Source organism: Cygnus olor, chromosome 2 (genome assembly GCF_009769625.2).
Source record: "Cygnus olor isolate bCygOlo1 chromosome 2, bCygOlo1.pri.v2, whole genome shotgun sequence".
NCBI lineage: Eukaryota > Metazoa > Chordata > Aves > Anseriformes > Anatidae > Cygnus > Cygnus olor.
In genome coordinates, this window is record NC_049170.1 from 112799310 (window position 1) to 112824924 (window position 25615).

The window sequence follows — 25615 nt, forward strand, 5'->3', positions numbered from 1 at the left end:
ACCAATAATAAAATATTCTCAGCCTGAATCGTAATTTTGAAGACACTGTGTCCACTTAGTAATTACGAGACTAGACAATACAACAGACAGACAGCTTCATCTATAACCTCACTGCAGAAAAGAGGCACAAAAGGGCTTTAAAACCATACCTTCGTAATCATCTAATTTACAACGAAGATGTAAACAAAACTGCGTTTGACAGTTACAGTTCAAGCTGGTGCAGAATTAGAAATACAGTGGAAAATTGCTATCCTAAATTATACATCCCTCACTCCAGAATTGATGCAACGCAACACTATAGGCAAAAAGGACCGGCTTTCAGGAGCCCTCTGCTGTCACAGTGCTCTCCTCCTCCCTCCCGCCCACTTCCCCTCCCAACGCTGAGCTATCAATGCAACGATGCTATCACTCAAAAACTACGATCGGCTGAAAACCTGCCAGATGGACAGAGACCACCGAGAAGACAGTGCAAGGAAATGGTAAAGACTGAACTTACTGAAGCAACAGGGTTTTTGGGAGTCTTGGTGAACGCAGACTGCAATAAGGAGAGTTTGCTCGGCTCTGAAATGATCCCGTGCATTTCCAGGGCTGGCTGGAAGTTTCTCTCTCCTCTTGTAACTCTCATTGAAATTATCAGCCTACATATTTCATAACACGCAGGAGAATGAAAAAGTCCAAGCACTATCACGAGAGAAATCACATTATTTATCATTACACTATTTCAAAACACACGTAGGTTACTTAATACCTCGGGACAGGCAGCACAACAACAGGTGCTGGGAGAGGAAATAGGCTTTTGCTGAAGACACGCACACGAGGTGGCACAGGACAGTCGAGGGGTCCCAAGAGCTCTCCAAGCGTGCTGTTCACGTGCCATGCCACATATGGGAGCAGAGCTGAAAACCCTCAGCCACCCAGATACTTTCCTACCCCTGCCCCATACCAGAAATGTGATGCTCTTTGGATGTGGAAGCCCTCAGAGGAGTAGGTACGCAGCTGGTGGGAAGGGGCTGAAGTCTTGAATTAAATTCAAAAAGCTCCTTCATGCAGTAATGCATGAAGGTTTTGAGTTATTTTTACCTCTTTTCTCTTTTTTTTTGAGGTTTTCTTAAATGCTGGGAAAACACTTAAGGACGAAGGGAGAAAAGGAACTGCGCACAACTATCGGGATCAAGCAGCGACTTTTTTGGGTAGCATGAAGGGCAGGATTTGAGGAGAGGAGAATGCAGGATCCTGCTTTGGAAGGCGAGAAGCATGCTTGGCAAGACAGCGACCGTATGGCATAGGAACAAAGCATACTTTAGATTTGGTTCATTTGATTCCATTATGTGTAAAAGATACTTTCGGATCCAAAGCTAAGAAATACAGTTTTGATTATTATTGTTTTCAGACCTGTAGGGATTTCTCCAAGTAGTCATTGTAGCTCATATGATAAAAACATCCATTTGGCAGCTAATTTTAGCATTTTTTTGCCCACGAGGGTAGATTAACCATCAATCTATATAACCATGTGCTTATATGCTAACAGAAGCCACCATCACCACTGTCAACTTCATGAAGCAGCAACTGGCTAACTAGTTTTAGACAGCTGCTAACTAGTTCAGTAAATTCTTTATTTCATATTAAAAGGCTTTAACTTGATCCCACGCCACAACAGATCACATACACATCCTCAGAACACCAGTCAGAATCTTGGTATCTTTATCTACATTAGGTTGGATTGCATGTCCTGTTTCTGAGCCTTGTTTTGTGCTTCTCTGGTTATTACTAACACGTGAATTGCCAGTGCTTGAACAAAAGGAACTGAAAGTGTCTAAAGAAGCATAAAAGACAACATTGGTTAATCGACAAGAAATGCCTATCTTACTTTCTCTAGCTATTGGCTTTTATCGCCTCCAATGTTCAGTGAATGTTTCAGTAAAATCGACAAGCAAGAAATAAAGACATGTTAACAAACTCATGCTAAAGATAGCTGCGCTATGGCAGAAGCCAACAACACAGAAGAACGACCTAACAAGATGATTCTGGGACAGCTCGAAAGAAAAAGGGCAACGGGCAGCTTCACCAGGAAAATTAAAGCCAAACTTATAGCGCACACAGTTACTTCATCTTTAAAACATGCAGAAGCTACATTAGACAACCTAAGGACATTCACTGCCGCTTGCCAGAGCTGGTTCAACCACCGTGTGGTAACCACTCAGGTATGAAATTTCTCTTTGGTAGGCTGTTCTGCAACTGGGTTCTCAGAGAAGTTGGGCATTGCCAAGAGGTTAGGCTAATTTAACCACTGATGAGGCAGTAGGCTTGATGTGAAATTATTCTCCTTCAAAACAATACTTGAAGAAATCTTGCGTTGGTCTTGGGGGAAGACTTCACTTAACTAAAGCTGCAGAAAACAAATCCACAACCTTGAGTGGTAGCAACCGCTGGTAGTAGCCAGTAAGAGCATGCCAACAAGGGGATGCATCCTCTATAAAGAGCTCAGGTCCAAAACTGACACCTTCAAACTACACCTGCCTTCTGCAATAGAAAAGAAACAATTTTAGGGAAGGATCGGGACCACAAGATCTGAGAGTATCTAAAAATGTCTAAGACAGCAGTTTGAGTATATGATAGAAGATCTCTAGATCTTAGAAGACATAGTAATTTGGGATGTGTTACTAAAAGGTAATCACTTACTAGAGCAAAATCAGTTTGATTTCCAAGGAAAAAAAATAGGTTAAGGAGCTGTTTTCTACACAAAAGAACAAAATCTTACCTCTACGCAAAACAAACAAAAAAAAAACAAGAAACACAACACACAAAACCACACACACACACAAAAAGAAGAAATGAACCACACACCAAAACAAACAAAAGCAAACAACGATTGTAAGACCCTGTCCCTTCTTTATAGAGGACAGAGCACAAGAGGCTTTCTCCCTAGGCACACACAGGAACACAGCTCTGGACCCCATCAGCGGTGCCCACCCAATGCAGCACGTGGCGGGCTGCCGACGCTTAGTGGCCAGGACAGCAGGACGGAGGACACACTTCCTCACCCCTGCAGGAGTCAGAGGGAGAAAAATAACTCTTCTTCACAAAAGTACCGCTTTAATGTGAAAAACTAAACCAAAGCACTGCATTCCAGACACCTGAAAAGTGGGAGAAACCATCACAGGAGAAACCATCACAAGAGAAAGGCTTGGCAGCTAAAGGGGCTGAAGAGGGGATGGTTGCCCACAGTGACACATCTCAAGGCTTTAAAGAGCAGTTCCAGACAAGGCCTGGAAGATAGCACCTGCAGAGGACTTTCTCTGAAAGCAGGCAAATCTGGGGGAAAGGCCAGGGAAGCGGTGCAGGACACCAGCAGCTCCCTCCCAGCACAGAGTGGAGGGAAGCAGGGAGGCTGCAGTGCCTGCAGGAGGCGAGGAGAGCAGGCAGCGGGATGCCAAGTGTGCCTGGGGAGTGGGAGAGGGGAGACAAAGCATCCCCTGTTGGGGCAACAAAGCCCTGCCAAAAGAGAAAAGGGGAGGCTGGCGGAGGCAGCGTTTAATCCGCAAGAGTGGGGAGAAGGGTGGTGAAACACAAAAAACATTTAAGTTGTCAAGGCTTTGGTCTCCCCTTTGGAACAAAAGCTTGCCTTCAGGAACAGATGAATTGTAGATGACAAACACGAGTACGAGCACTTGGAACAAACAGGAAAAGTTTCACAAGTCCTGCGATGACCATCTAGCAGAGGGGAGCAGAAAACAACTTCATCAACAATTCCTAAATTTTGGATTCGTCTCGTGGCTGTCATCTGTGGCCCCGTTATAGACATACCCGGGCTGGGCACCTGATTTCTGCTGAACGCAGAACCGAAGGGGATTAGTTTGGAGAGAGAGGGCAGTGTGGAAGGATGCGTGGAGAGATTGCTTCGTTTTCCAGCAGAAACCCCAAATCTCAGGATTTCCACCCATGCTGCCTCACAGAGGGAGCAGAGCTTCAGCCCAAAAGACAACAGGCGGTGAGGGTATGCCTTCCTCCACGTATTTAAGAAGCCGTGTGGAATGAGGCGTGGCAGTGGAATTTATACATCCAGTCCTAGCTGGAAACTGTGGCGGGATGCCAACCACGCCGTAAAGGTCCTGTCATCTCAACTCCAAGCAACGTCCTGACGATCCCGACATTTTCTCGTACCGAAGCGTGCCACAGGTACAGAAAAACACTGCACTGCAGTCAAGAGGCCCGACAGCCAGAGCAGTCTTACCCGCCACACACTTGTCTTAACAAAACCTTGTGACCCATCTCACCGTGACGGACCTTGCAAAGGGCTCAGCACCGGGTAGCTCCACCGAGAATAACGCTCCTGCCAACAGAGATTTCACTTGACCACAAGCAAGTCTGGAGGTTTCTAGGAGGCTGAAGCAGTGGCAGCTGGCGGTCGGTACCCAGCAGTAAGGATGGAGGCTCGCCTGGTGGGGCCAAAATGAAGCACACCAGAGATGCATCACCGGGACTCAACACCCAGAAGAAGGCTGAACGCATGGCTAAGCTGAAGTAGTAGCAGTGACACAAGAAAAGGCTTTTAAACACAAAAAGGAAACTGAAGACAGCCAGATGAACTCTAATACTCATGTGCAGATTACAATCAACGATGACTATTGTTTTTTATAAAGGGCCTAACGATGCAGCGCAAGCTAATTCCTCCCATCTGAAGCCTGGCACCATTTGGTATTTTGAATTAAAAAAAACAAAACTAAACAAACAAAAAACAACAAACCCAAACCACTGAATGCCTTTTTTCTCCCCCCTTCCTTCTCCTAGCTCTTTTGCCATGATAACGCTTGTTTGCATTACGTCTATTTTGAGCTAAATTAAATAGGAGCAGCAGAGTTCTGATTCAGTAGTAGCAATAAATGGGGTTAGCCTGGCATTGATCTGTGTAAAGGGGCCAAAGCTAGGACTGCCAGCAGCAAAACGTGGTCAGTGAACTCTGCAGTACCACAGAGTGACCCTGCAGCTGAATTCTTAGCCCTGATTACAACAGAAATAGACTTGCCTTCCTGAACAAAGAGTATTTCAGGCAGCAGATTAGCAAGAGAAAGTGCACTTATAACGGCAGATTGAGGAAACAGAACAAAAAAACAAAACCAAAAAAACACAGCAGACTTTGGAGTATTTTAGAAAGCTCCTAAACAGTGCAAAACACACATCCATTGCTCTGCATTTCTTGTGAGCCAGCACTAGACCCAAACGCTAAAGAAAATAAATTTATTTTGCATTTCAGTTAAACAGCTTCAGTAAGCAAACATGCAGCAGGGAAGATGAACCAAAACCACGTTAAGGATAGCAGACTGAAGAAGTTTGCAGACTGAGAACATTTGCCTTGCGGTCCTGCAGGAAGGGAAGTCATGCCTTCTACAAGAGGCAAGGTCCCCTTCATAAATCACGCTCCAAATTCAGCCAGCAAATTTATACACAGCCAGAATTTCACAACCCTTAGGGAACACGGGTCAAATCAGCTAGCTTGCTGGGTGTTTCTGCTGTTGTGCAATGCAAAGAGAGCGAGGGCGCACCACTAAATCCATCCTCATGACTATGGGGTTTAATCAGAGTGCATCCAGGATGCGGAACAAAGCGGCTCTTGTTCGCACTGCGCCGCAATCCCCCTGCTCTCCAGCCCAGCGGGGTCAGCCCAGGTCTTTGGGCAGGGAGCCCCATCGGGGCGAGCCCCCAGCAAGGCCATTTCATACAACATGAGCCCACGAGGTGCTGGATGCTCGTGGACATCCCGACCAGTACCTCTGGCTGCTGCTCCCACCGCCTGGCAGGTCCAGAAGCCACGAGACCGGCCTCACTGCGCCCCTCCTCACTTTTAGCCAATTTCTTTTCTGTATTTCACAGCAAATGCTCATTAACCCAAGCATTCCTTAAAAGCAAGCAGCACAAAATACCAAGTCACTTCAAATCCTTATGAACAAGCCCCTAAAGGATTTCAGCCCATTTTTTTTTCTGCAGAAAGTCCCACTGTGGATTTTTGTTGCTTTATCAAGCAGCAAGGGGCAACACAGACAGCACAGAAGAGAGGGAGATTTTAGAAGTCCACCAGTACACTGGCAGTCTGAAAAAAAAAAACAAGACAGAAATGTGCAGGACAGCACCCTGTTTTTTAAATGCCACTCATCTGGCTTGCTGCTCTCATTACGGGCTGATTGCACGCTTCACCAGGGTTTTGTGGTGGCTGCGATGTCGGAGCATGGGACATGTGGTTGTCACAAGGACTAGGAACTTGCCGACTGATTTATGGGAACTTACAAACCCACAAAACCAGAAGATATTTGTATTCGCTTATATCCTGAGTGCTCCTTTCACCTCTCATTGAATAACTCTCACACAAGTAAGCGAAAGTTTATGTATAGTTCAAAACTCCCTTTTCCTTCTGGGGAAGGCAACATCGCCTTATACCACAGCACCCAGCCTGAGCAGCTCGGGGCCAGCACCGGTAACAGCAGCTGGAAATTAAGTTGTCATCTTAACTGGTTAACGGGTATTGAGACATCTCAAATAGATCATCTCATTATTTAAAAAAAAAGGGCAATTATCCTAATTTACACTCTTCACAAGAGCAACAGCCTAAGCTTTAAATAAGGTACGATACCTGCCTGACCACCCTTTTTGAATGAGGAGAGCTGAGGGCTCCAACTCCAACTCTGCAAACAGCTGGGCACTTTGGGACTGCTCCTTGGAAGCGAGCATCCCTCTCCCCAGGGGCGCTGGCAAAGCAGGGGCCACCTGCCTGCTGGGTCACCGACCAGGCAGCATGGTGCTGGTGACAATGACAGCCCCCAAAAGCCATCAACCGAGGCTCAGCACAGCTGCTGAAGCCCAGACACACGGCCGTACCTTTTGCTGACTCCGCAAAGGAGCGAAAAGCTTCAGCAAAGAAGGAGGGCAGCCGAGGGCAGCAACATCAAGCGAAGATTTGCCAGGGCTTGTCTGCCAGAGGACGGAGTCTAGCATTTTAACCATTTTTGGCACATTCCACATTCGGTATTTTTCAGAAGCTTTCTCGGATGTTTATGAAACAACTGCAAGGTAGGCAACTACATTCGCAGCGGTACGAAGAATTCCTTCCCACATTCCTCTCCCATGCTCTACAGCCGAAGTAAATGAAGATGTAGTTTATGTTTCTTTAATTACAGTTTGTTAAAAAGAGAACAGGTTGTTAAGTTTTGGTGAGGAGCCTATGAGCCTGTGCCCTGCTTTGAATACCACAGCGGCGTAGATTTCACTGAATCAGAAAGCCTGGCCAAAACATCCCTCGGGGGGATGCGTGTTCTGCTATTGTTCAGCAGAAAACAATTTACCTTTAAACCAATCATGGTAATCAAACCGATCAATTAGAAAATGATCTTAAGAGATCGCTTCCAACATCGAGAACACTGTCAAGTTTCGGTCATTTAATATTAAATATCACGATGGTAATACTGCACGTTTGTTCTATGACATTTTTATACCATCCATCTTCTGCTGTTTGCTTTTAATCCTGTTTTTCCCCCATTAAATACTTACAGTATTTATATAGCCTTGTAAAACTCCAGTACAAAAGAATAAGCAACAAGAACTTTTCCCCATACATTACTTACCAACTTAATTATGTAATGTAATGTGAAAGGTTTATGTACACCAGCTGGATCTCATTACCGCTCTGTTTCTCTCTTTTTAAAGCGCACTTTATCTGGAATACTCAAGTCACTAAGAACTCCACTTAAAATATGTTCAGCTGGCACACACGCAGGCTCACTCTGCACTACGCTAACTCATTAGATAGATTCACAACAACTCAAGTTTGTGGATGCTTATTTCTGAATTTCAAAACGGACGCGGTAAATTAAAATGTTTGAAGCCAACTAATTCAGTCTTCCCCTCCTAAGCATCGCAGTAACCTCAGAAATGCTCTTCCACATACAGCGAGAACCAGAAAAGTAAAAAAATAAGTTTCACGAGACTATTGGTTTCATGCTCCTACCGATCAGTGCTAAAAGTCAGGGATGTGCCAGCTTTATATACCTAATAAGACGGATCTAAAAAGCAGATTTCAGAGCCGTGAAGACCTCGCCAGTAAGAGCTCCTATTCAAGGAGGCTACTAAACACCCAAGTGAACCGAGGCAAGCCTGTCGCACGCCTTGGTGCCACCAATTGAGACATTCCTGTTCAACCGTGAGGCAAGAGTTGTGGTTTAATAAACGAAGAGAACAAAACCAAGCATAAAAAAAAAAATCCTGTGCAATGGTTTTATTTTTGTTGTATATTTGACTGTAATTACTGTCTTAAGTATTTTAATTGCCTGGCTTTTCTTCAAGTGCCTTGCCTGTGGGGAGGGGAGGCAGGGCAGCTTATAGTTTGTCATTAATGAATAAAGTACAAACAAGTTTACCTTGTCTGTAATCAACATTCCCATCAAAACAACTCAAGAAGAAAATGCAAAGGGGTCTGCTCACCCCACAGACCCAACACCATCGTGTTAACATCTAATCTTTAATAATTAGTCTCCTCCTGCCATGCCACTTATACCTCAGAGGGGAACTGGCAAGCCTTTTTATAGCACCCACACGAGAAGCATCCGAGCTCATCACAAGCATCGTCTCCTTGCCTGTTTCCAATCCTCCTCTACAGAGGTTGCTCTTGGCCACTGGTCTGGGGATGGGGCACCAGGACAGCCAGCCCTCGGGTCTGGCCCCAGATGACCCTTCCTTGCACACACGTGAGGTGAGAAACAGAGGGAAAATATGTTCTGCTGCTTGCAAGCAAATCTGTAGGGCCATTTACAATTTTGCTGTGCAACAACACACATCCAGCCCTTCTCAGCTGGAAATAATTTTTGCCTGGGGTGGAAACGGAGTGGAGGGAAAACAATGAGTGACAAAAAGAAGCCCATGCAGGACAAAGTAAAATACACCCCTCTGCTTCATTAAGAACTGATTAGACGCAAGAAGCCATCAGTAAAAGTCAGAGCAGTTGTATTAAGGAGATGGTAAAGCCAGGAAGATGGAGAAGCAAACGGCTATTTTTCACAACAAGTCAAAAACATGAAGACGACAAATTTGGCCATTAGTCTTGTTTTTCCACTTAAATTGGTACAGGAGTCTGCTGCTTTTCAATACCATCATGTTCCCAGCCCAGCAGACTGTCCCAACAGCCAACGCACCACTGCCACCAGCGTGCTTTGTCCAGCAGCAGCTCACCTCTGGGGATGAAGGCAGCTCTTCCTTCCCCTGCCTGGGGAAGAGGTGGAAGATGCAGTGACCATACTCACCCACTAGGGTCCCGACTGAGACCACTACCTTTCCCCTAAATCACAAAAAAGCCTGCCTTAAGAACTAACAGCTTCCCGTTACTTCGGACGAAGACTTCCTTCCACACCCCGCTTTGGGCTAAAATTGCCGGTGCTTCCTGATCACCTCTCTTATCAGCTCTCTCAACCCGGAGCCCATCTCCTCCCTTCAGCCTTGAATCAGCTGGTACACCATCGCCAGCACCCTCATCTCTCCCTTGAAGCACGCCGTTCACTCTTACGGGACGGTCCCGCCAGCACACAGGGACACTTCTCACTCCGGGAGGCTTTATGTTGTGTCGGCTGCTTCTCATGTGCTTCATTTCCCCCACAGCAAAACACAGAGCTTTTATTCTCACAGCACGACAAAAATAGCATATCCGACAGCGTCTCCGAAACAATGCTACTGATTTGCAACAGCACTCAAAGCATCTGCCTGCCGTTGCCAGCCAAAAGCACTGCTGATCAGATGAACACCTCTCCTGGAATAAATTTATAATAGAGCGCATGATTATATATCTTGATACAGCTACATACATAAAGTAGGGAACCAGATGATTTAAACACTGATCTGAGGTCTTCTCCTCATTAAGATGCACAGGCAGAAGCTTGATAGAAGAGAGATCTGAAAAGACGCTGTATAAAAGTTTAAAATGGGTTTATGAAAAATGGACTACAGTATGAGAGCAGCTTAACTACTGCTGAAGAATTACGTGCTGAAAGCTAGCAACCAGCCATCTACCCCCAGATCCAACAAGAAATTCCCGACGTCTCAGAGCTATGCCCCTGCATTTGTTTCTTTAGGGGGAAAACAACGCATTTTGATTAAACACACCACCAAAGCACTTAAAATTGTGATATATAGCATGAACTGACTACGCAACGAAAACACAGGCATTAACACACAGCATAGACCAGCGTACATAAGTAATTTTAGATGCAGACAGCTCTTCGTAGTAGAAATTTAACAAAGCTAGTATTTCACTAGGAAACCATAAGCCAGATAGATACAGGAAAACCCAGACCCCAGTGCCGGTCCCGGTAAAGCTCCCATCGCATTGAGGTGCTACGAGAGCCCGTGTGGCACCCAGGTGGGATAAAGCTTTCTTTGGAAGCAGGAACCCAGTGGGTTCTCTCGAGCAATTTTATGAAGTAGCTTAAAGATTAATGGAGTAGATCACCAGCTCACGCAGCACTTTGATCAAAACCATGTTTTCCCAACTTCCTCACTGAGTTTTAATAAGATGTGAATGAGAAATTGATCTAGACACTTTAGTTTACAAGGAGTATTTCAAGTAGCTTGAGGAAACTAGTTTATTGTCCATTAGGAATAACAACAAACACAATGCTTATATGCCATTTTACCGCAGTGCTGACAGTGGATCTCTTCTGGGATGCATACCCAAGAACCAACACTTACTCTGAAACAAAACTCTATAGGCAACCACGGGTTGAAATGTCTCCTTTTTAAGGTTAAGGAAATAAAACCTTTTAGATTTCAATTTCCAAATTCAAGCATACAATGTATTTAATTTACACCACACTCAGTTTCTTTTAACTGCCTTGGAAGTTGAAGAAAACCAAGACCTCCCCACAAAAAACACACCGCCACTACAACTCTTTCACATTTTGCTCTAGCATTTCTGCTCTAAAGAAAACACACAGTTCTTCTCTGCCACTTCTCAGCTCTATCTTTTCCTTGATCAAATTGTGTTTCAGTGCCTTTTTACGTGTGTTATTTAGTATTAAGAAGGGCAAATTTTCTAGTTTTCTAATTCTAGCTCCACTTCAAACAGGAGCATTATTTCCCACCCTTGAAACCACCAAACTAACCCAGCAGTGCACTGGCCCTACAGAAATGAATCTAGCTCCTACCTGACATGCTGCGATGAGGAGATGGTAACATTTTCTCACCCTGCTTTCTCTCCCTTCTTCATTTCCTATGTCAACGTTTTTCCAGCTCTCTTCCTTACCACAAAATTCCTACATCCTAGCTTCAAAAGCCAGCTGGCACAGTTATTTAGCCCTGCTTGCTGGCTTCCAGATAGGTCAGAGGGCTCATCTCCGCTCTTTTCTCACATTCAGGTAAAACAGCTATTTCAGACCACTGCCATTAAAAGAGAATAAAGTAATTTCAGACTGCACGCTTGCTTTGGAGCTTTTTGGTTTTTACAACGAGTGTTTGTGGGGGGAAATGGCAACGCTTTAGTTTTTCCTTACAGCACTTGTTTACAGTTCTGGAGGAAAACCCAGGGGGCTCAGGGAGCCGCGGGCTGCCTCACCACCAGCGCCCGATGTCCCCAAGGCAGGGCTCTGCGGTCACTGCTCAAACAACAGCACTGAAGTGTTTTTTGTTTGGTTTGTTTCTGTTTTAGCTAAAACGTGGACACAGGCCTTGTGAAATCTACAACAGACACATGTATTTATCAGCTATTGTACCTTTACCTGGACATATTACGGATTTCACCTGATGCTTTAGTATCTCTCAACTACTGAAATAAGCCACAGAAGCTTCTAAAAGCCTCTCTGTACACTTCACATGACTTCAACAGTTACTGCCGTATCATTATCCTGCACTGCAAACCTAGCCCACTCTTACATTGGTGATCCTGAAGGCACCTGTTAGCAGTCTGGTAGTTCAGCGTACTCAGGAAAACTGGTTAAAATTCCACTTTAGCATGGGCATGAGGAATCCTTGTCTAATGAATTACCATAGTAAACTTAGAAAAAAGCATTCGGTTATCCTTTCTGCTATGTGGATACTTTCACCTTTTACATTATAGCTTTGTGCTACTTCCACACACCAACGCAATACACTAGCACATTCATTCATGCTACATTTAGTATTATTCGCATCACCGCATTTTAAACTTGATACCCATTTCAACAGATTCATATTTGCTGGTTAAAATGAACCTGGCTTTTTTTTGTTTGTTTGTTTTGGCATTCCTCACTTTTGATACTTTCCAACGCCTAAAAACAAATGGAGCAGTTTAGGTCCAGAAGTACTTTTAATGGAAATACTTGCATGCAGTTCCTCCTTAAGCAACACCAAAAAGACCGGGAATGTTTAATTTCAAAGCAGCTGACAAATGGAGGTGTATTTCAAAAATAATGCTTAATTTATTTTATTTTAAGGTAATCTGCAAGGTGTTCTAGAGATTAAAAAAAAATACAGAAATTATGCTGTTATAGAAGTGTTTCAAATGCCTCTAAAGGAAAGAGAAACTTACACTGTGTTTTGAAAAGACATTAAGGTTGTCTCTGTTTCTTAAAAGTCAAACCTTAACTATGTTACACATGCTGCTCTGGATTGGCAACAGCTTCAAAAACGGATTTTCCAGCAGTGTTTTTTAAGTCTGACACCTAAACCTACGTCAGTCCCATTCTGCCTATTTTATTTTCAAACAGCACTTAGGCAAAAGAGCCGGAGTCAAAGGCTGAGCAAGGAGGGATTTGCACTGCAATTCCCGCTAAAGAATATAAACTTGTAAAGTGTTTGTGCTGGAGAGAAATCTCATTCCTACCGACATCGGCCGGTGGTACAGAAGGGAGTGCTACAGGGCTGTGCGTGACCCCCTCCGCCGTGAGAGCAGCCGCTCCTCCGCTCCCTGCAGTCCTTGCGATCGTGTTTGCCAGCCACCGACTGCCGTGTATTTTTAGAGTGTGTGCTTTTTCAGAGAAACTCTATTTTCAGAGATATAATCAGCAAAATAGTTACTTCAGCATTACCAAATTAAAAGGCAATAGAAAAAGAAGGCGTAAATGATAGTAAGAGGCTACACAATTCTCTCTCAGCCAGTTATTTGCCAAAACCCACACACTTAGAGCATCTTACTACCTTTTTCCCCCCCAAATGCATTTGAAAAAGTCGAGTAGTAATGTGAACCTGGTCTTAACTGGGTCTTGGAAGAGCTTCTAGAAACCAGCGTTACGATGACAGGAAAAGAGCAACACATTTTCTAAACCAAAGATGGGAACTCATGAACTTGATAAAAGCCTACAGAAAGCCTCATCTCTCAATCCAAGCAAGCATGGTCTGCAATAGTTCTCTAGCTACCTGTGATATCCAAGATGAAGACAAAAGGAACAGCACACAAATATACACTGTGAATGCCGCTAGTAATAAAATTATTAGAAACATAGGATAGCCCTCAAAAATGCAACTAATTCAGGCAGGTTCCCTCTTCATCTGACATTCACGCATCATCCATGCTACAGCCTGTAGGTTTGTCTGTTACGACATCTGTGTTCCCTTTTACACTTGCCAGCTTGCCAACCTAACCATCAAAATTAGGTCCTCCGTGTTTGGCATCAGAGCCACGTGGGTTAATTACAGCACTTAGGGCAACTCACACGCTTGGGGGTGGCATGACTTTGGTACAAGGGAAGGCTGTGTCGAGAAGGGAGGTAACTCCTGAACCCACCTCACCTTCCCCACTCCCAGCCCGCAGGCACATGGAGGGAGCCTCAGCCCAGCCCAAGCAAAATCCAGGTGGGGAGGGCGACACCAGCGGATTTCCCCTCCTTTTTTGTGCCAAACCCACGTATGCTATTCCCCCTGCATGCTTCTGCTGCTTCATTTCCAGATGAGCCTCAAGCCAGAGGACGCTTGGTAATTAGCCACTGACTGCATGCAATAGTTTTGGTGCAGTTGGCCATTCTTTCAGGTGCGCTGCAGGCACCTCACCTGTGAAACAACAGGTCATGCCAGCAAGACGGGCATGGGCTTCATGGCCGGTAACCCAAAATCATAGTAACTGCTCAAGACTACTCTATCTGACCTTAGTAACATCAGATGGAGCATGCAGTCTTGCTTCTGAACACCTCCTCCCTGCCACTTTTGAAGCCTAATAGAAACATACAGAGAAAAATCAACAGCAGTGAAAGCAGCATATATATATATATATATATATATGTATATAAATATACACACATACATGCATTATTTACGTAACTGCAGTTCCTAAAAGCTCAGGGTTCAGCTAAAGGATTGAGAAATCACTCTTGAAATTTTTCCAGCAATCCCTAATTTTAAGCATACGTAAATGGACACACACACAAAAAGAGAAGCTTAAAATACAGTGGTGTTTTAAAGAAGTCATGCATTTACGCATTGCATTTCTGACAAGCAGACGCAGAAGTAGTAACAGCATACACAGGTGCCAATTTACGGGGAAGTCCGTGAACTGCAGCCCCTTCATTAGAGCTACCAAGCACAAGAGTCACAACTTCATAGCCTCCTCTTCCTCCCACTCCCCATATCAAAACAAAACAAAACAAAAAAAACAACCCACAGACTAAAACAAATGACAGCATTGCCAGATGCTGGGTTTGGGTGCTTGAGGAGGAGGGAGTGAAACAGAGCACACGAATGCTAGGCCAGAAACTGCCCCAGTGCCTCTGCAAGCTCTCTGGGATAAGGAAACAGAAGGAAAGCCAGAATTCATCTTTATGCCTCGCCTCTCATAGATTTATTTTGCCCTCACCCTGTGCACCCCTGAACATCCCCATACATTCCTGAGCATCCCTGGGCTTTGTCTTTCCACACTCCCCTGGCTCCCAACAAAAAGCCACGAGAGGACTGCGGAACGCGTGGGTCTGGCACCGCCAGGGCCCCCGCGTCCAACTGCAATGATCTGTCCCAGCCACAGAAGTGTACAGACAGACACAGTCAGCAGGCATATCAATTAACCAAGAGTTTACTGGAAATGTACATACTGCATCTGTGCGCTGCAACTTTGATTATTTCCCAAACTAAAAATGGCACTAAGAACAGATCAAAGGCACTTGTCCTCATTAGGGATTAAGTCCCTAGCAAGTGTGAAGGTTTTCAGATCAACTAACTAAAATTGGCTGAGTGCAAAAGCACGTGAATTTCTAAAAGCCTGTAAGAGCCATTTTTCTGTGTGGATAATCCTGAAAAACAACAAGAACAGAATTCAATCTCATGTCTTCCGACATCACTTTCAGATCAAGGTATTGTGAGAAGTTGCAATCCCTTCCTTCCTCCCCCCTTGAACGCCTGAGAGACTTACAAAGCATTCCCCGAAAACATGATTATATATTTTTACTATCACAACATTAATAAATCTCTTCTACATCAGATAAAATGCAGTTACTAACACTTGTCCCTTGAATCCAGAAATGCGATAAAAAATTATCTTGCACGTACATATTTGGCTACATGCCCTTAATGATTTCCTCCCAAAAAGCAGGGTGCTTTTATTGCTTCAGAAACAGAAAAGCAAAATAATAAGAAAAAAAGGACACTAGGAAAAGGATGAACAGAAGGGCTTCGAAAGTGACTGAAAATCTACAACATAGCTAATTAGGTTCCAGCTTCTAACACAATAGTGGGTGTACCATGGTCTGTTATCAAGTTTATAGCCAAGGGCACAAGACAATACAACCCCACATTCAATTTAATTACAGCCTATGGCTTGTGCAGTAGTGGTGTGTTTCAAAGGGTTTAAGCACTCATTTATTTCTACACCACACATGAAATAAGGCAGCTCACTGTCATACAGACTCACCAATTAGACCGAGCAGTTTCTGATCTCTTGCTCTCTAGCAGGAGAGCACTGGGCAATGGGAAATCTTTTACAGGATAATCACAGAAGACTTTTTTGTTAAAAAAAAAAAAACACCTCCACTGCCTTTAAGTTTGTGCAGCTTACCTTTGATGTTCGCAGAGGGAGAGTAGCAACTTAGTCATTTCAGATTCTATACAATTACAGAAGCATCAAAATACAGCAGCACTCTGTTGATGCTGTTTTCCCCCTAATGGTATGAAAAGGGTCATCTTCATTTGGTTCATGCAAAACGGATCACCTCTTGCATTCTTATCAGTGTCACTGAAGGCTGGACTAGGCAAGTTTCTGACTAGTTCACACGGTGCAAATAACTTAGAGAACTCTAATTTCCAAAAAGCGAAAGTATTTTAAGAATTGATGTGTTACTGGATGAAATCATCACCTGAAATTGTTACATAATGTATTTTCTCCAATATAACACCCCATTGCACCTAAGACCACCTGCAAAGACAATATAGCAGGTGTGTTAGACTTTGTACTCCAAAATCTAAATTCCACCTGCGTGTAACAAAACACCATTCTCACATCTTCACAGAAACTCACCCCGAGTCACCTTCAAGCAATCTCCTCCCCAGCAGCCGACCCAAACAGACCACTTCCATTCCAGGAAAGGAAGACCAGCTCCCTTCATTCATTTCAGTGCGAGCACAACCCCCAGAGCCTAAAGGGGATCACTGACCCCAATCTCTATTCTGCTTCTCTTGAGCTTGTCTTGGGGCACATTCATATTCCCACAAACCTCCTGTTGGTTATAAGGAACACAGTTTGGGTTGTCTTACCATCTTCAAAAAATAAGATAAAATAATAAAAAAAACAGCCCAGTTCAACGATTTTTTTTTAGAAGAACAGAGTTACAGCACTGACTGACCGACTAGGGCAATAGCCAAGATTTTGCTATGGAGATTGATAACAACACCAGTTTGGGGGTTTGATACCCCTGCCTCCCCTGCATCAAGAGCAACTTTAACGACCAGCAGGTATAACAGGTACCTCCTGCAGTTGATCACTTTCCACATCTGTAACTAATGGAAAAAGAAAGAATTTCCCATTAAGAAAAACAAACAAACAATAAAACAACAGCCAAAAACCAACCATGAAACAGACAGCCTGTAAAGTAGGTACAGTTTTTATTGTTCTTTTAACCCTCACACTTAAAGATTTTAACGTTGGTGCTCCTTTTAAAAAGACACGTAGCAAACCCTAGGTTTTCTTGCAAACTCTGGTAATCCATTAATCAAAGAGGATGGCACTCACTAGGCAGTAGCACAGCCACAACTAACCTTGGAAACTAAGTAAACAGATATACTCCCACGAGAACTAACAAGGTATTTAGAAGTCATCAGTCTTAATAGCTGCTGTGCTTTAAGCCGTTAAGATAGGGATATTGCCCCATCTATTATCTGTATAGAAATAAAGCCCAGCATCCTAACGCTGCCTCCCGAAGCATCCCTGGAGCTTTCTGACGAGTTCTCCTATTCTGCACACTTGGAAAGCTCCTAGTGATGATCCTGGACAGAGTACCAAGAAAATTTGTACAGAACAGGAGCCTTTTTTGTGGCCATTTTATGGAAACGTGGGATGTTCTCATAGTAAACATTAAGCAGAAAGATTCTTATCCACTTCCAAAAGAGAAAGATTAAAGAGAGCTAGACTAACTTATTAATTACGTTGATTTGTTGCAGTTTGTGCCTGCTCTCTACTTACATTCATCATGTACTACTGTTTTGCCTTGTTTTGCAAAACCTGCAGTCAGAACAAGTTTTCTGGATCTGGTCAAAGTAAGCCCCCTTCAAAGAAAGCATAAGGCAATGAAGAAGCACGTGCCAGATCAAGAGAAAACACACACAAAAAAAAGCTGTCCCCAGGTTGAAACCAGAAAGAAAAAACCTTCAGGTATCCCTCAGAACACCCATGACAAACGCACGTGAACCATGCTTAAATGACCAAACATTTGGTAGATATCTTAAGAGCCAATGAAACTCTTCCGAAGTAGCCCAGAAAAACCCAACCGAGTCAGAGAATCAATGTAACAGAAGCATTTAAGTGACCCCTGACCCCCCTCACCCATAGCATAAGCCAATGTATTTCCTTAGACCTATTTTGGGGAATTTCTACTGCAGGAAGTTCAGCACGTACCAGACCTATAAATCTCAACAGCTACCACCAGACTGTAGCATCAAAGGCTTAAACTTTAGCTATTGTTCATCTTTCAGTAACAAGAGAGATGAACAACAGACAAATTACATCCCTCTGTCATCAGCTTGAGCTGAAGCACTGCTGTCAGTGGCAGGAAAATTGCTACACTTCAGAGCAAATAAGGACTGAAAAGAAAGTTGTACCATGATGGCACAGGATGCTTAAAATACACTGTATAATGCTGCTCTCACGGCTGCAACCAAAAGCAATCGTTGGATCAAGTTGAGCATTTGATGTACCTTTCCCCAGCTCTGGAGGAGGCTCCTGCAAACCAAGTGCTACAAACACATCTTGGGGCTAAAACAAAAGAAGGGAGCAGCCATGACAGGAGAGAGTAAAATTAATATCCTTGCTCAGATTCTTAAAGTTTGCAGCCAGTGCAAATTCAATACCTTCAGTTTAGTGCCTCCATTTAACCTTTTCCATACCTTGCTTAAGGTATTAATGCTATAAGAAAACATACGTACACACTAACAGCATAAACACGCTAAGAAGCCCCCTCATTGCACTGATATTTATTCAACAGGGTTTTTCACCTGCCCACGGGGCAGCAGAATCTGTCCCCTGGACGAATAATTGCAGACAAGACCAATAAAACACAAGCTTCTGACCTTGGTGTTTTCAAGAAATCGGTGATATTTGTCAACAGCAGAATTTAGTGTCACATTGCCTGATGAGATGTATTCAGTGAAAAGGCCTGGAAAGTCTTTGTTTATAATTAAGCAATAACGATTGAGGGCCAGGGCATTTCCTGGGGATTAATGACCAGCTGGGGGAGTTGATGGCCTGAGGCAGTGCCTTGGGCCATTAACCCCAGCCAGTCATTAATTTCCCCAGGAAATGCCCTGGCCCTCGATTAGCGTAACTATTACAAAAGGTAGCTAGGGAGAAAAAGTTTAGCATTAACAATCTCCCAAGGAAACCCATTTCCCAGGCAATGCTTTTTCATCGCATCCCAAGAAGAAGTGCATAAGTTAAAAACTGACGCGACAAGAACCAGTGATTAGGAAGAAAAAAAAGCTCCCTTCTCCTAAAGACTCAAATTACCGAGTTTTGTAGCGCCCGCAAGATTTAGCTACAAAAGTGGCTGGGCAGCTTGTTTAGCTCATTAGATTGTGAATGGAGATGAACATTTCCATATAATTACTGAGAAAACCCACACTGTCTAGTATCCTTGCTGATTGCTCATTTTCCTCCTTGCTGCAGCTAAGAAGGCAGCACATGGCCGCGTACGCTCCCGTCTATTCGAGCCATTTCTCCCTTTCCCCCGATAGCCAGCCACTAATGAGAATCGCAGCGCCGACTGTGCAGCCACACAACGAGCAGTCCAACAGCTGGATTTCTCCTCGTGTGAGCTTTATGGGAGAGTTATGGGATCTGTGTGACAGGCTGGGACACCTCGCCATGCAGGTTATGGGCACGGGTACCGCAAGATGCTCTCTCCATCACCACGGGTCCCTCTGACACATCCTCATGTGCACGACCTTCCTAGGAGTCAAGCCACGCCTGAAGTTCCCCAATGACCCTCAAGATCACGAAAATACACCTGAAATATACCTGATGTAATACCTGAAAGAAGGAGCTAGAACAAAAGCACTATCTGCACGCAACCGAGCCTCCGAGCCACTCGGAGACACCAGACCCACGCAGCAGGAGATCAAACGGCAGCGCTCCGCTGAAGTGGTCGAAAAACCCCAAACCCACAAAACGCTAGAAAGGAGAGGTCACAGGTACCGTAAAGAACATAGATGCTTATGCAGGCGTTCCCAGAAAGCCCCCCTCTCCCTCTCCCCTCCCCAGTTAGCCCGGGGCTGGCTGATTAGCCGGCAAGCTCCCTGAAAGGGTCACTCTGTCCAGAACTGGTATTTCCACTTCGGAAGCAGCTCAGGCATGTCGGATACCTGCGTTCACCCCACAGCACGGGGCCCGCCACCGAAATCCCTGTTACTGCTCGACACCAGCACGTCGCAGGGGGGTTGGTGACCGCGCAGGGCAGCGAGCGTTAAAGTTACTGCCCGACACACGGGGTTTTATGGGGCGCGGCGTAGCTGCAGAAGTTTTATAGACGGAGTTGGAAGGACTTCCAAACTCGGAGCCAACTACAAAAGCGTAGCGAGTCCCTAATTGAAACGCGGCGAGGTAATTTAGCTCCAGCCGTCAAAAAAAAAAAAAAAAAAAAAAAAAAAAAAAAACCTGAGAGGAGCCAGCTTTTGAAAGGGCTGGGCAGCACGTGTGGCGGAGGGGACTTGCAGCACGGGGCCGGGGGCACCTCTCCGCTTCGCCTGGCCCGCCTCAGCCATGCGAAGCGCCTCCATCAAACTTGGTCTCGCTGCACCTAACCCGCCTAATTGCGCTGCTGCTGTATATTTCGCCACTATGGCAACTAATGCAACTAAAGCCAATTTGCCTTATAAAAAAAAAAAAAAAAAGAAAAAAAAAAAAGAGGATCACTGCCAGGAAACAGAGCTATTTTAAATAAACAAATACAAGATGAATGCAATTGCCATATTAACCCTCTTGTTAACTTCTGAAGTTTAAAATTACACCCTCATTACTAGTGTGTAATTGAGTATTCTCCTGGCTGTTTCCTGCATTTGAGGTTATTCAAATAGTTCATTAGCACATCAAGAACACCACACACACTAATGATATCTGACACCCTTATCTACTACTTTGGCCCGACTTTCGTAACTCATATCTTCCGCAAAAAGGAGGGGTGGGGGGGGGGGGGGGGGAAACAAAAAAAAAAAAAAAAGAACAACAAGGAAAGAGGAAAAGAAAGCAAAAAGGAGGGAGAGGGGGAGCCGCAGGACTGGTGCCACCGCCGAGGGGGAGCAGGATGGTACCTGGGCACCTCCCTGTGGGATGAGCGGGGTTTGGCCGGCTTGCGGGGGGCTCTGGCTGCCCAAATGCTGCCACCGGCCCCGGGGGAGATGGGCAAGCGAGGGGGGAGCACAGGCTACGTGGGCCAGGGTGGCCAGCTTGGGGGTTGTATATATCTCTATTTTTTCCTCCTCCTCTCCTTTTTCCGGTTACCTGTGTGGGGGAAACAAGAGCAGGTGAAACTACTGTGGGTGAGGTGGTGCTTCTGTGCCCATTGGCTTCAGGGAGGAGGTGAGGCAGGGGGTCGTGTTTCACTGAGACCACCACCACGGCGGGTGCGGCGGCGTCCAGGGGCTCGGCGGGGCGGCGGCAGAGTCTTTTGGGGGAGGCCGAGGGCCCGCAAGCATCGCCGCCGGCCGCAGCCCCCGCCGGGAACACCGCCTCGTAGAGGGCCCGCTTGGCCGGGGCCACCGCGGCCGCTTCCGCCTTCACCGGCGTGGCGTCGCCGTCTTTGGGCAGCACGTAGGGGTTGGCGGCGGGTGGCCGGGGCCGCGGCCCGCCGTTGAGGGCAGCGGGGGTGTAGCAGCCCCCACCAGCGGGGTGGTGGAGGAGGTGGTGGTGGTGGTGGTGGTGGTGGGGAGGGGGGTGGTGGTGGTGGTGCGGTGGCGGCGGCCCCCCCAGCTTGGTGCCGATGCCAGCGATGCTGTTGAGGGTGGCGATGGAGACGGCACCGATGCAGTGGTTGGTGTATGTCTTGGAGAGCTTGGCCGCCTTGGAGAGCATCTGCATGCGGGTGCCCAGGAGGTTCTTGCCGATGGCCTTGTTCTCGTACCAGGTGATGTCGCCCTCGCTGCAGTGGTCCCGTGGGCGCTGGAAGAAGGCCTTGCAGAGGGGGTTGCGCTTGGAGAGGTACTTGACGAAGCTGGCATAGGGGCAGAACTCGGTGCCGGTCTCGTACATGCGGGGCAGGTTCTCCTCGTCGCTGCTCTCCGCCCGCTTCTTGCTCCAGGAGGACGAGCGTGACTTGTGGTAGGGCCCCAACGCCTTGAAGTAGACGAACTTGCGGCCGTCCTCGTCCACGGCCAGCCCGAAGGAGTCCTCCTCCAGCTCCCGCTGGTTCTCCCGGCCCCGCGTGCAGAAGTACATGCAGGTCTCGAACCAGACCTTGTTGAGGAGCCCAAAGGGGCTCTGCGTGCTGAAGACGCTGCAGGTGTAGAGCTTGCGGAGGTCGGCGCGGGTGATGGCCTGCTTCTGCACCACCGGCCCGGCGCCCTGCTCCTCCAGCTTGCGGATGACGGCGGCCAGCGTCAGGTTGGCGGCGCGCAGCTCGGGGTCCTTGGTGAGGTCGAGGGTGCGGCAGTAGGGCGGCTCGTTGAGGTAGCGGTTGAGGGAGCTGCGGATGCTGATGAGGGAAGACTTGGAGTAGAGCTGCCCGCTCTTGGAGCGCGCCTCGGCGTAGAAGGAGCGCAGCACCCTGCACAGCGCCCCTTTGTCCATGGTCTCGAAGTCGGGGCTCTGCGCCTTCTCGCTCAGGTACTCGCGGAAGATGCGCACGGCGTAGCGGGTGGCCAGCCGCGTGTTCTCGCTCAGCCGCGCCCGCTCGGGACGCTGCAGCAGCAGGGCCGCCTCCAGCTCCGCGTCCTCCGACGGCGCCCCCCCAGCGCCGCCGCCGCCGCCCCCGACGCCCCCCGGGGCAGCGGCCGCGGCTCCCCCCGGGGCCGCCCCGACGCCGCCGCCGCCGCAGCCGCCCGCGGTACGGCCCGGAGCGGGGGGCAGCGGCTCCGGCTCCTCCTCGCCGTCCCACTCCAGACCCATCTCCTCTTCCTCCTCCTCCTCCTCCTCCTCCTCCTCCTCGTCCAGCAGCAGCCCCCCATCGGCTCCGTCCTCCTCCTCCTCCTCCTCGTCCCCCGTTATCTGCACCTCCCGGATCTCATCCTCCTCCTCGCCCTCCTCCTCCTCGCCGGCGCTGCAGTAGCGGGGCGGCCGGGGGGCGCCTCGGACACGGCCCGGCGGCCGCTCCCCCGCCTTGTCCCCGCCGCCGCCGCCCCCTCCGCCGCCTCCGCCGCCGCCGCCGCTCCAGTCTCCGCCGCCGCCGCTGCCAGGCATTCTCGCCATATTGCCGTCTCCCTGCCAGTCCTCGGGCAGGGCGCATGCGCTATATTGGACCGCAGCGCCGGAGCGCTTTTGTGTTTTAATGACCTTCAGCTACCGGGAGGCAAAGCCGGGCTCTTAAAGGGAGCGCGCTCCCAGCGGCGGCGGCGGGGAGCGGACGGGGCGGGACGGGACGGGAAAGGACGGGACACGAAACGGGGCTGCGAGGTGCCGGGGGTGGGTGGGGGGGGGGGGTGGCCCGCAGGTACTCACCGCGCCGCTCACCTCGGGGCCGTCCCGTCGAGCGAAGGGGACGGGCGAGGGGGGAAGCCGCCGGGCCGGGGCTCCCCCCTCGCCCGTCCCGCTGCGCCTCGCCCCGACGGCTCCTCCCCGCTTTTTATGGCTTGCAGATGTGCCGCGCTCCGTCGCCGAGCCCCCCGCCCCGAAAAGCCGCTTTTCCTCCGCACGGGGAGGCAAACCCACGTCGAGGCGGCCGGTCCGGGGAGGTTTGGGGGTGGGCGGTTGTGAATAAAAGAGTAGGAAGGTTAAAATCGTTATCGGGACTTCGCCTGTCCGGAGACGTCGCCCCGAGGTCTCTTTTTCCGCTCTTCCTTCCCCTTTTTATTTTTATTTATTTTTTTGACATCCCCAGCAGCTAAAAAGAAATCCTCAGCCAGGATGCAGGCAGAGGTCGGCGAGCCTCTAAACACCTCGTCCTTTCAACTTTCATCAATAATACCAAAAAAAACCCAGCACCTCGTCCTCGTAACTTTAATAAATAATACCAAAAAGAAAAAAAAGTACCCTAAAACACCGCACACCACCCCGCAGGGCTTGCGGGACCCCCAGGAAGGTGCGATGCGACGAAATGAGGACTTTGGCAGAGTCCCCAGGGAGCCCGGCTCTGCCCTCCGCCGGCTCCGAGCATCCCCTGGGAGAGCCGTCGGGGAGCTGCCTTCGCCTTACCCTTTCCCCTTCCCCGCAGATGGGGACGTGGCCGGGCTGGGACCCTGTACGGGACCCCAGCAGCTCCGCAGCTGCTCAACCCGAGCTTTTTCAGAGCCTCCCCCCTTCCCCGACCGACAGATTTTCTCCTCTTTGCTCCGTTGAAATAAATATTCATTACCACCACCGGGCTACACCTGAAATTAAAGTCTTAATTGCAGAGCTGCCGGCCTGAGTTACCACATCTGGGGTTTACTCATCCGTAGGCGATTGCTCAGCGCCCGGCACCAGCCGCGGGGTTACCGTGGGCCGGGGGGGGCTCAGCACCGCCCCCGTCCCCGACGGGGCGTCCCGGGCAGCGGCTGCCCTCGCAAGTCGGCGCAAACGGGCAGGCAGAAAGGATGCGCGAATTGTCGAGCAAACGAGGCCAATTCGAAACAAATAAGCGCTCCAGGAAGAAAGCCTGCCACTCCCAGAAAATAATTGCAGAGAAAGCCGGCACTGTTATATTGATGTAAGCCCGGAGTAATTACACGGAGGTCAGAGTTGTTGCATGCACTGAAGAAGTTGTACTTGCTCTGTAGTTTGAGAGCGGATTATGTCGATGGCTTATATATATTCTAGATTATTTTCCCCTATGCACATAAAGAGGATATAAATATTCCCCCCCCCCCGCCCCCCCCATGCTATTTGCAACCCAACACTGAGTCAAAATCTCTAAGACCTTCCAATGAGGTGGACCAGATGCTGAAACTGACAGCCATCAAGCAGAAAGACCATTAAAACCTAAATGCCCCAAACGAGCTCCTGTAAAGAGCTGTAACAGCCCATCCCAGGAGACAGAGAACTGCAGGGCTTGCAGCCTGTATGTTTTCTATGGAGATCTTCAGTTTCCTTTATTGTTCCAGTAAATGCTAAAAATGACATGACTGGCAATGACCTTCGAACTTGATTCTGTGTAAGGATCATAGAAGAGGTGATGTCTTTCCCTTTCCCTTTCCCTTTCCCTTTCCCTTTCCCTTTCCCTTTCCCTTTCCCTTTCCCTTTCCCTTTCCCTTTCCCTTTCCCTTTTCCCTTTCCCTTTCCCCTTTCCTTTTCTCTTTCCTTTTCCCTTTCCTTGGTTTTCAGAGCCATATGAGCACAAAAGGTAATTGAACTTTTTTTTTTTTTTTTAAACTTTAAAAAAAGATGAACACCAGGTTGACAGCTTCTGTACTTGGATGTTCATTTAATCACCATTTCCTGATTACAGGAGCTGAACTATGTTGACAGACTTGGAGATGAATATGGAGGCAAGTATACTAATAGTAAGTATAAAGGACATAAAGAACTTGCAGTGAGGTTGGAGGGGAAAAATATATATGGAACATCCATATTACACACATCAGTTGGAAGCACCTCAACAGCCAGGGGCAAATCAGAGAGTAGCAAACGAGGTGTTTAGGGTGCTGCAGGTGACCATAATTGGGAAGACACCCATATAACCTATATATCTGTATAACCTGTATGTGTATGTGTATGTGTGTATGCATATGTATATAGATGCATTTTACTCACATATACAGGTGAAGCTGTCTATCTCCCTCGGTTCCTAAAGATAAAAATTAGCCTAGTCAGTTGTATTCCAGAAGTCTAAATCCTATTGTTCCAGCTCTCAAGCTACGC

The 25615-nt window shown here is 47.4% G+C and overlaps 1 protein-coding gene across 2 annotated transcripts in view; it reads right to left on the minus strand.

The window, feature by feature from the left end:
* The window catches only part of KCTD1 (potassium channel tetramerization domain containing 1), a 66931-nt gene extending 43601 nt beyond the window's left edge, over positions 1 to 23330 (minus strand). Inside the window, exons 1-2 of one of the 2 annotated variants that reach the window (XM_040550228.1) lie at positions 22672 to 23112; positions 21128 to 22620 (exon numbers count right to left, since the gene is read on the minus strand). In XM_040550228.1, the coding sequence (XP_040406162.1) occupies positions 21128 to 22620; positions 22672 to 23029 (1851 nt within the window). In that variant the 5' untranslated portion in view covers positions 23030 to 23112. Of the gene's footprint in view, positions 1 to 21127; positions 22621 to 22671; positions 23113 to 23278 lie in introns of those variants that run through there. The other variant, XM_040550227.1, reaches the window with a different exon arrangement.
* Between the last annotated feature and the right edge of the window lie 2285 nt (positions 23331 to 25615).